This window comes from Sciurus vulgaris (assembly GCF_902686455.1).
Source record: "Sciurus vulgaris genome assembly, chromosome: 4".
NCBI lineage: Eukaryota > Metazoa > Chordata > Mammalia > Rodentia > Sciuridae > Sciurus > Sciurus vulgaris.
The window spans coordinates 43,581,293-43,593,088 of record NC_136464.1 but is presented as its reverse complement, the minus strand read 5'-3'; the positions used below and the strand labels follow the sequence as shown (position 1 = coordinate 43,593,088).

At 45.3% G+C, this 11,796-nt stretch overlaps 1 protein-coding gene across 1 annotated transcript; it reads right to left on the bottom strand.

Moving 5' to 3' along the window:
- Positions 1 to 4,018: 4,018 nt before the first annotated feature.
- On the bottom strand, positions 4,019 to 11,366 carry LRIT1 (leucine rich repeat, Ig-like and transmembrane domains 1; the record flags this gene model as incomplete). Its single annotated transcript, XM_079136595.1, has 4 exons — positions 4,019 to 4,995; positions 6,321 to 6,626; positions 8,713 to 9,179; positions 11,245 to 11,366. 4 exons carry the CDS (start codon positions 11,364 to 11,366, stop codon positions 4,019 to 4,021), a joined length of 1,872 nt encoding a protein of 623 aa, XP_078992721.1.
- Between the last annotated feature and the right edge of the window lie 430 nt (positions 11,367 to 11,796).

The window sequence follows — 11,796 nt, the reverse complement described above, 5'->3', positions numbered from 1 at the left end:
TTCATGAGAAAGTATCCTATCTGCTCAGTTGGAAGATGCTGCTCATTCCCCAATATTAGCCAAACTCAGAAATAGCCCAGATAGAGAATTAGACAATCTATCAGAGAGTAGACATGCTGTCTTTCCTTTTTCTCTAGCTTAAGCTCCTTTCCGCACCCTTCATCTGTACCAAGCATGTTTAGATGGTTCCTTTGGCTACCCACACTCTGTGGTATGTCTGTGGTACACACAGAAGACCACATTTCCAAGACCCCATGAAATTACATGGACCATGTGATTCATATTCTGGCTAATGAAATGTTAGAGTAAATGATGTTTGAGAAGTCCCTACATGATCCCCTAGTTATACATTTTCCATGTTGGAGCAACCATGAACATTCCAGATGGTGGAACTTCCATCAGCCTGGGTCCTTGTGAGAATTAAGTGAAGCAGAACCCTCCCTCCACTCACATTTCCCACATTTCCCACTACTCTAGTAGACTCTGTAAGAGCAAAAATGAATTTTTATGTGTTAAGCCACTGAAATATGGGAATCATTACCATAGTATATATCTAATCTATCCTGCCTACAATGTACTTGCAACTAAATAAAATGTGTTCAAGTACTTTTAAATCAATGTTTGTTTTTACTAGATTATACCATAGTTAAAACCAAAATTTCTAGCTCTAATCCGCTAAAAGGACCGCTCACTGAGTCCCTTAATTGAGAGCTTAGGATTTTTTTTTTTTTTTTTTTGTACCAGAAATTGAATTCAGAGACTCTTAACCACTGAGCCACAATCCCAGTCCTTTATTTATTTTTTATTTTGAGACAGGGTCGAAGTTTCTTGGAGCCTCTTTAAATTGCTGAGGTTAGCTTTGAACTTGCAATCCTCTTGCCTCAGCCTACGAAGTCACTGAGAATACAGGCATGAGCCACTGCACCTGGCCGATATTCTAGTTGATGTTTGTTTGTTTGTTTGTTTGTTTTGATGTGAAGCTGAGTCAGGGGACTTATTTTTGTTTGCTTTTTAGTGACAATCTTTTTTAATTTTGATTCATTGTACACAAATGGGGTACAACTATTGTTTCTCTGGTTGTACACGAAGTAGGGTCGCACCATTTGCGTAATCATACATATACATAGGGTAATGATGTTTGTCTCATTCTATTATTTTTCCTTCCCCCCACCCTGATAGTCTTGCTTTGATAGCACATATTCAATTTCCAGAACACAATTTCTGGCTTTTTGTGTCCTACAACTTAGGCAACTACAGATAAGTGACACTGGACACACCCTCTGCCTAGTCAAGAGGAATATAGCCATGTTATAGTCAGGTAGGAAAAGACATGACAGAGATGCCATGATTCCAACCAACCTCTGAAACTGACTTCCAGGGGCAGCACTGCAGGACCACCATAGTTCAGACTGATCTTCAACATTGGAAGACTAGAAATTTTTTTCCAAGACATTCAGAGTTCATTCAATTTTCAGGGACTGACTCATATACTAAAAGATTAATATATAAATCAGACACCTTTTTTAACATGGTAATTTTTTGTTTTCCTTTTTGAGTGACTTAAATATTCATGAGCACAATTAAGAATGACCTTCCCTATAATAGCAAACAGGGAAAGACAGAACATATAAAGGAAGGCTGACGAGTAAGCATTGGGAGGCTAACCATCTTGGAGACCATGATCATCCAGACAATGAAGATAGGCCCTAATTAGTCATTGGAAAATCTGAACCTCCCCTCTATTAGGTGTACTAACTAATCTTGCTTTCAAGGTACTGATTTTTTTTTTCTTCCAATAAAACTGGGTTGATATTAGTTGTCTTTGGGCCAATAGTTGCTCAGTCTTAATTGATTCAGACAATCACTTAAAGGCAACATCTTGATCATTTCACCTAGTGACCTCCTCATCTGTTGTACTTTAATTCTGATTTGTGGGGTATCTATCACCCTCATGTATCAAGCAGTCAGAATGAGTCTTGAGTCTCCAAAGACACTGCAGAAGTACTAACACAAGTATAGATGAGGGATTGGCAAACAACAGCCTGTAGGTCAAACCCAGTTTTTCACTTGTTTTTATAAATAAAATTTTATTGTAAAACACTAATACCCACTAACCAACATATTGTCTGTGGCTGCTTTTGCATTCCATCAAGGACTGAATAGCACAACCTAAAATATTTACTATGTGGTTTCACCGAAAAGCCTTACTGACCCCAATGTGGACAGTGTCCTTGTTATTGTCCAACCAAATAATTTATCTTACCAATGCCTGTGACTCACAAGTTATAATCAAATGCACCCTCCAGATGACAGCAGAACATACCCAAGTATGGAAGCTCCATGCTTATATGCCTAGTTGTTCTCATGGTTCAGATCCTAGGGTTCAGTGGTTCCAAAATAATTTCCATTTTTCATGGTGAACCTGTTGATTCCAGAGATCAATACTGATAAAGACCCTCAATCTGGCCAGGTTAAAGGTTAAAGACTTGGATTCCAAAAGAGAATACATCACTCCCCTATAAAAGTCCCTCAACACTTTAATTCTCAATTTTCTCATCTGTAAAATCAAATAGCCTAACCACCACTGTTGGTTGTTGTGAGTATCAAATTCAAGAAAACTGAGGGAAATGCATTATAAGGTCTTTGCAAATATGAGGGGGAAACAGAGACTTCAGAAATCACTGTATTACTCTGATTTATATCTAGTGAGTGTTCACATGTAGGATCTCTTGCATGACACCAACAAAATAATTTCCTTGGATCACTTACTGTTCCCAAATTTCCACAGTGGTTATCCCAAAGACTTAACACCAGGAGCCCAGCTTTGTAGACAGGAAACACATTAAGCCTCCCCTGCTGACACTCACATTTTCCTGTGCACAGACTCAGCATCAGAGTGGTTTCCCACCTTAAGGCAAAACTAAGCAAGATTCCTGGACTAGCCTGCTGAGGGACTAGGAGGAAAGGACAATCTCTCCATCTTGACCTGCTGAGAGCAAATGAGCAGAGGTCTCTTAGGCATCATCCAAATCTCTACAGTTTATTGAAAATCAAATGATTATCTCTAGGCAAAATAATACCCAGGGAATAAAAGTTAGAATTCAGTGAGGGCACAGTGTAGATGAATGGTGTGTGTGTGTGTGTGTGTGTGTGTGTGTGTGTGTGTGTGTAAATATGACTAATGTATAGAGAGACTGTATGTGTGAGTACCTATGAGTTAGCATAAATGTAACCAAAATGTGGAATAGGAGACTGGTAGGGATTGTTGCCAGGGGAGCCCAACTGCTGTGTCCAATTCCAGAGCTTCCACAGCCTAGTTGTGTAATTGTGGGCAATATAGAAAATTAAATCCCTGTTCAGCAAATATCTCCTGCCCCACCAGCACCTCTATGGGAGAAGTGTCCTTACTTACCCTGTTAAAGTTGTGTTTGGCCATGAGACTACTTTGGCAGATAGAATGTGGGCATAAGTGTGCCAATACTGAACTAAGAACTTAAGAAGCATCACATGACTTTGCTCATTCCTCTGATGTCATCTGACCTCACCATGAGCATAACCTTCCCCAGGTAGCCACTGTTACTTTCCATTCCAGGACCCATATCAGGGACACAGAGCAGAACACCCATCAATACAGAGACCATGAATGTGAAAATAAGTGTTTTTTACCATCAACCACTAAGTTTTTGTTTTATTTGTTATATACCCCAAACTGGTGATTACAGGCAAAATACTTCCCTATTTCTTCTCCAGGAAAATGGAGAAGAAGGTGGTGCCTGCTACAAATGGTGGTTAGAAGATTTAAATGAGTTAATGCATACAAAGTATTTAGAACACTTCCTGGAACACAGTAAATGCTTAATAAGTGTTAACTGCAGTGACTGCTGTTGATGTAAATGCATGAGTAAGCAGGTACCCAAGCAATAAGAATGAGTGAGCATGCAGTCAGGCTGCAGAGTGAGTGTGTAAGAGTTGAAGAAGGAAAGCATATGGACAGGGCAGGTGTGAGGGGGAGCCGCCCTCAGCAGAAGTATTCGTTGATCCTTCTGCCCCCGCTGGTCCCCAAAGCCTGAGAATCCAGGCTGGAACGGGCTGAAAGAAGCCTGTCGGCCTCACTAAGGCTGTGCCGAGACAGCTCCTCGGAACCGTCATCGCTGTGGCCCAGCCTCTCCAGGTTGACGTACGCGCCCGTGGCCTCCGTGGGGCCCTGGTTGCGGCACTTGCGGCAGCGCCTCCGGAGAGCTCCGCAGCAGACAAGCAGTGTGGGCGGCAGGGCGATGATGGCAGCCACGCTGATCACCACCACATTGATGAGCCGCTGGGTGCCCTCGGCATCCACCATCTGGTCGGTGGAGAAGATGACGCATTGCTCCTTCCTTGGCACCAGGCCCCGCACACAGACACATGCCACATACTTGGTCTTGGGTGCCAGTCCCTCGATGGTAACACTGGTCTTCCCGGGTGGCACAATCACGCGACGCATGTCATGCTGCCCAAAAACTGTGTAAAGGACACTAAAGGCTGTTGTGTTCCCAGCCAGGGGGGCCTTCCATACCAAGGACACACTGTGGTAAGTGTCCCCCACCACCTTGAGAGATTTCACCATCCGGGCCTCCTGGGGTTCAGCCTGCCCTTCCCAGAGCTCTCCTGGGGCACCCATCTGGAAGTGCTGGAGGGCCAACTTCTCCTTCAGGCTGGGCACAGAGGTCCCGATGGACAGGACTGCAGGTTCAGGAATATGGGGGACATGTCGGGCCACCAGCTTGTTGTTATAAACAGCAGCTTCCACCCCTTCCCCTGTCCTTGCCCAAAGTGCCCCTGGAATCCCACTCTGTTCTGTGGATGTCTGGGGCTCTGTGACAATCAGGGAGATAAGAGTCTCAGAGGCTCCCAGGAAGTTCTTGGCCTGGCAGATGTAGTCTCCAGAATCCAGGTGAGACACTGCAGGCAAGTCCAACAGAGTCCAGCTTGCACCGTCACCGGAGACTTCCTGGTGCACTAGGGGAAGAAGAAGAACATTTCAGAAAATGAATGGGCTCATCTGCTCCAAATTTCCTCCCAGAGCCAAGTTCCTGGGCTACATATGCTGTACTAAATATCCTGTCATCCTGAGAAATCACTGGCAGGCATTCAACTTTCAAGTCATTCAAGGGCCAGCTCACTAGGCCACTCTGGGCCCAGTTCCTTGCCTGGTAGCTGTATAACTTTGGCTTAGATGAACCAAGAAGATCAAGATTACCCAGGCTCAAATATGGGTGAGTCCCTGGAACTCCAGGCTGATTCAGAGCCTAAGAATAAACTGCTCTCTAAATCTGAGATGTTCAAATCTGAGATGCTCTGGAGTTTTTGCAGAGGTGATGCTCAGGGGTGGCAGGCAGATATGTTGGGGGTGGGGAGTCGGGGAGTGAACAGGAGACTGAGAATCAGCTGGAGGTGCCCTGCCCACCCTACTCACCCCCTTTGCTGCTTCGATTGGAGCATCTTTGCCTTCCTGTTTTACATTGTGAAATTTTTGTACCATTTTGTTTGTAACTTTAATTCAAACTCACTATTCTAGAGAAATGGTTACCAATTTAGTTGGGGGAGACACAGAAGAAAGCTGGGAGGGTTGTGAGATTTTCTGATTAGATGCTAAGGAATCATTTCTCCTTAACCCCTTCTCTGTCTATGGATGGCTCCTGCCATCACCCCCTATCCTTGCTACCACCATGACAGAATGAGTCATTTCTGCTCACACAGTCTAGCCAAAGTAGTACACACTGTGGAGTCACCTTGACTGTATTGGAATCCCAGCTCCTTCTTTATGTGGGCTGTGTGACACAGGTCAAGCGTTTAGCTTTTCAGAGCCTGCATTCACTTGTATGCAAAATAAGAATATCAGTTACTCTTTAAAATTCAACATTATGGGCATAATTCACTTAATACAGTGATAAACTCACATGAGCAGCTCAATAGATTGCAACTCATATCATTAATCCTGGCTTAATATTTCAACTGGAAAACTTACTGTAAATAGTCAATACACTAAAAGAGTTGTTTTCTACCAAAAATTTCAGTCTTTATTCCTCTTAATAATAGCCCTAAGTCTGTATAACTGTAGCTGATAGGGTATATATATAACAGGACAGTTCAAGAGCTGTTGTCATCATTAAATCCATTGTCCCCATACTGCCTCAGGGCAGGTCTATCCAACTCCATTGGAGAAATGGGGCCCAACCTAACTTAGACTACTTCCCTCTGACCCTGGCCAATTCCTGTTTGAAATGTTGATCCACCCACCCCAGTTCAGGTGCTCAGCACAGAAGTCCCTATAGCTCACACACCTGTGCCATTGAGTGGGTGCCCGTTGGCTCTCCTCCAGCTCATCTCAGGTCCAGGGACCCCAGTAGCTCCACAACGCAACAATACTGCACTTCCCAAAGGGGACTTGATGCTGGTCACCCCTGGAAGGAGCTCTGGGCCCTGGCACCTCCTGAGCTCCAGCTGGCTGAAGGCCACTCCAACCAGATTACGTGGTGTGGCACACCTCAGTCTGGCCTCAATGAAGACCAAGTTTGGGACCCAGCCATCCAGCAGGCGGACCAGGTCATAGAGTTGGCAGTCACACACCCAGGGGTTGTCCTGCAGCCCTGCAGCAGTGAGAGAGAAGGCAAGAGGTAAGCCCTAGATACTTTGGTACACAGGCTAGTCTCCCTTTCCCTTCAGAGAGGATGAAGCAAGTCTTCAACTCAGAAGCAGCAGAACTGACTTCCAGCTCTTAGCCTTGATAGCTGTATACCCTAATGCCTGGTTTTTCATCATGCATGATAGCATTATTTCCCTTCAAGGTTTATGTAAACATAAATAAAGATATATCATTAAGCACTGGGTAGGCCATACAGAATACTGACAAAATTGCCAATTATTGCTGTCATACTTAGACTAACCCTTTCAAGTCACTGGCTAGGAAGAAAATTTTCAGTAATTACAGTATCCCAAAATCATTTCTAAAACTGCTCCACTGACTCCTGACCTTTGACCTCAGACTTTCCAGAGTAGGTGGCACTTCTAGATCACCCCAGCAATGAGAGTGTCTGCTCTGAGCAATGGCTCTCTTTGAGGTTGGCTCAGAAGGAGTAAAACATGGGGTGAGAAGGCTGATAGGATATGTCCCCAGTCCTCTATTCAGTGTTGAACTTTTTTAAAGAACTAAAAGCAGGTCATTGCACCCACTTGGTCAAAAAGGGGTACCATGTGTCTTCAATTTAAAGGCACAATTCCTTTTTATATGGTTGCATTTTTGAAATACAAGATGAAGGTATTTGATGTGACATCATTTTTACCCCCTAAAGATTGATATTAAATTTGATAGTGAGTTTAATAATCCATGATATATCATACATTTGCATCCATACATTTGATATATTTGGAGAGGGAGATGTCAAAGAGTTAGGGAGGGTATGTTCAGACCTGATTGCACATCCATGACTCTCAGGTCCCTATGAGCAGTAATTGAAGATGTCACTTTCTTCTCCCACCTCCCACTTCCCCATCCCACAGTGGCTGCTGCCTTGTATCATTGCTTAAATGCATTTCATGATACACCAGTAACTCAAGGTTCATGACTGTCCTGGCTCTCATAGTGAAGCACCTGGCTTTCACCTGTTACAAAAGGATCCCAAAGATTTAATACAAAACACAAAGTTAAACAGTCATAAAATGTTCACCTATTAGATTGGCAAAAGGTAAAAATTTTTGGTCGTTTTAATTCCTAGTTCCATGAAGGATTACAATTTTTGTCTCTTGGGTTCCATCTAGAATTGGAAAGCACTCAAAAACACTTTCTAAATGACCATGTGAATGGGTGGTCTCAAGCACTAGTGGTGAGGAGTGAGAATTGTACCAGTTACTTCAGAAAGTATGAGACTGACTCTAAAATGTTTAATGGGTACACTGCATGATCTAGCAATTCCACTTCTCAGTTCCTATCCTTCAGAAACATCTGCACATGTACACAAGAATGCATTGCCCAGAACATTTTCAGTGCATAGTAGGTGTTAACAAAATAACGTGAACAATCCACTGAAGGGGAATTGGCTAAATAAACTATAGCAAAACTATATTAGAGAATATTGTGCAATAGCTTTCAAAAATGAATTTATTCTATTTGTTGTAATATAGGAAGATCTCCAAAAGAGATTGTTGAATTAAAATAATTAGTATTAATTAGTATATATAATAAAAACTCTTGTAAATCACTCACATAACTTTTATCTTGGCATGTCATTTGTATATACTTGTATGCATATGCATATGCAAATGTATTGTAAAATGGAATTTGCAAATTAACATGGTAATAACAGCTCCCTGGGAGAGGGAAAAGGGATCAGAACAGGAAGCAGAGACAAATGGGTACTAAACCTTTCACATTTTCAATATTTTCATACATTCAGATTGATTTTCCAGTTATGCCATACCCCTTCAACCACAAGCTGGGTATATGACCTGGGAGAGCCCATGCAGCCCAATTTCCTTATTTATAACACTGAATTTGAACTGCTGTAATCTAACCTGGGGCTTGGGCTCCTAAGCCTGGGACTCTTGTGTATCTCAATTCATCTTCACTCGAACGTGGAAAGTAGATATGATTTCTATTTCCAGACAGAATCGAGATTCAGAGAGGTTTGTCAACTTGCCCGAGACCCCCAGGCTCACCAGGGTGATGCCATCTCTTACCTAGGACAAGCCTGGAGTGGTGGCCAGGAAGAAAGGGCCCGGTCTTCAACTGAACCCATGTGAGCAGCAGTTCCTGCGGGAGCCTCATCAGCTGATTGCTAGAAAGGTCCAGGAAGGTGAGATTTCCCAGGAATCGCGCTGCCTCGGGCGGCAAAGCTGAGAGGCGGTTGGCCTGCAGGTCTAGAAGCCGCAGCTGGGGGGCGTCCCTGAGCGCGGCCCAGGGGAAGGTGGCCAAGCGGTTTCCAGGCAGCCGCAGCTCACGTAGGCGTCTCAGTCCCCGCAGCATGAGGACACTGAGCTCCGCGAGGGCATTGTAGGGCAACCACAGCTGCTCCAGGCGGCCCAATGTCCTGAAGGCCTCTCCGGGCACCCTGTGTATGGCCGTCCTTTCCACGCGCAGTCTGCAGGTGTCCGCAGGAATAGACGCTGGGGGCAGGGTCATGTCAGGATCGCTGCACACCACGGTCCTGGTCACAAAAGTAGGGGCTGTTTGAGCAAGGGTTCTGACAAGTCGGGGATCCCTACACCCCTTATAAGGCCTGTTAACACAGGGCACCAAATTCAGGGTCCAAACCATGGACGGTTCTAGAGATGGGGCTCTAGAATAAACAGCCTCAAATTTTCCCTTTGGGGTGCTCTAGCTTGGGGAACAGAGCTTTTCCTAAGATTCCCAGGAAAGTCATTTGGTCTTCGCTAGCCTGAAAGACCTCACACTTAACTATGTCCTATTTCAGCCCACAGAATCTGCATTGCACTAAGAAAGAACAGTGTTGGTAAATCCTGCGATAGTTGTGTATATATGTTAAATGAGTCCATCTGTTAAGTTATACCTCAATTGTTGTAACTGTTTTGGCTTCTTGGTGTGGGCCTATATTTCTTTTTTAAAAATATACAAAGGACATCAAAAACCGGAAGTGACTCAAGTATCTCCTGACTCAGGGGCCATGAGATAACCAAGTTTTGTCTGAGTGGTGGGTTGTGGCAGCCCCACCACTAGATTCACATCTGGGCTTTTTCCTTAAATATATTAAATAACCTTTTTTTCCTGCAGTTTCTCCATAATAAATTCCACCGCACAGGGCCATTGTGGGATTAAGTCAGATAACATATTAGTTGAGCATGCTGCCTATCACCCTGTACCAGCCCAATGATATTGATTATTGTCAAAAGTTTCTGCATCTCAGCACTGCAGGTAGATCAGGGCGGTCTTATCCACAACTTCCAATACTCCTGCTCCAACAGTGACTTCCTAGGCCTTCTTAGTTTGCGTCTAAAGCCAAAGATGGAGAATAGGAAGCACTCCCTGACCTCAAGTAGCCTACAATTCAGGGTTATGTTTTACACCATCAATGAGAGTAGCACACGAACACGAGGTAAGATGGAAAGGGAACGATTCCCAAAATGACAGCAAAATATGGTGGCTGGGACCCAGTCCTTGTGCAGTTCCAGTTTCATCCAAAGTGCTTCTCTGCTCAAACTAGGAGAGCGGTGTCATGTTTTGCTTTGCTAAAGGAGGCTATTCTCTTGTAATGAATGCCATCATGTATTGCACAAATCAGGCCTTCCTGGCATGAGACACACCCCACAGGCAACTCAAAAATGGCAGAGCTTAGCTTGTTTTCTCTTGTAAATGGCATCACAAAAGACATGGGCATTTCCACCCACTCATATTCCTCAAAAGAAGACTGAACCCCTATGAAATGGTGGGCAATTCAGAAAAGAATCAAAGTCACAAGTCCTGTCCTCTGCAGCTCATAGTCTATTTAAGGGAGAGAGAGCATTGAAGACAGTCTAAGGGACCAGGGGGAGGATGGGGAAAGTCAAGGATGAGGCTGAGGATGGAGGAAGCACACTTGCAATGGAATGGCCACTCATAATATTTCAGAGTGCCCATAAAGGGGTCAAGGCTGAGGCTCTTAGGGGCTGCCAGAGGAGACCCAAAGGGGGAAGAGCTTGAGGAGGCGGGTGGTCTCCTAGGTGGGGTGGCAAGAAGTTCTTGGATGTGACTGGTTATTCCAGGGAGATTTTGCACAAGAATAGAATGGAGCTTGGAAAGATGGGGCTGGGAGATATAGACAGGAAGGTGGAATGGAAGGTAGCAGGAAAGGAAAAGAGAGAGGTAAGGAGGAAACTTCCTGGGCCTTTAAAGAGGACTCTTCTCCACCAGGAGCCTAGAGGAGGACTCAGGAAGGAGTTTCTGAAACCAGCACACTTTTGCCCCACCCCATCCCCCATTTGTAGACATAACTAGTACCCACTGGACAGAGCAAACCCCCTGATTACTAGAGGATAACACACTGCAGACCACCCCCATAGGACTCCTTGGTTTCAGGGGCCAGGGAGATGGGGGTCTCACCCAGTCACAACCTGAAAACCCTACACCCGGCATACCCATGATTATACAGTGGGCCCAGTGGGGATGTGTGGGACTGTCAAGCAAGCAGGGATCTGCTGGTACCCAACCCCTCCCAACCCATTCTAGTTGGTAAAGGGATGAGGGCCAGCCACCATCCCACGCCCCTGGTGCCCTACCTGGCCTTGTTGCCATCACCGAGGATGTGGAGGCCGCAGCTGCACTGAGAGGGACATGAACCCCGGGCCTGGTGGGACCCCCCGAGGGTCAGGATCCAGAGCATGGCCACTGCCACCCACATGGCTCCTGGCTCCTCTCTGGTCCTGCCAGGGGCCTGTCCCTGGAATGCTCCGTCCTGCTGGGCCAACAAGCCCAGCAACTGCCCACTTGCTCATCCTCCCCCTCCTCCAGCCCCCACCCAAGGCCATTGGATAAACACAGACAGGCTGGGGATTAGGGAGGGGGCCCCAGCCATAGTACTCAGCTGCTTACTGCTTCCTGAATCACATAGACCTGATGGTGGGGGAGGAGGCTCCTCTCCATAGCAACAACACTAGGCCTAGAGAGGTGGGGGCACAGCAAGACAAGGCAGGTAGGTGGCTGCCAGAAACAAGCAGTTACTGGGTTGGTCACTCAAAAAGTACCCCATGCCAAGCAGGTTGTGGATAACACAGACCTCACTGGGATGCATGAGCTCAAGAAATATGGACAGAGAACTCTGGCCTCCCTGA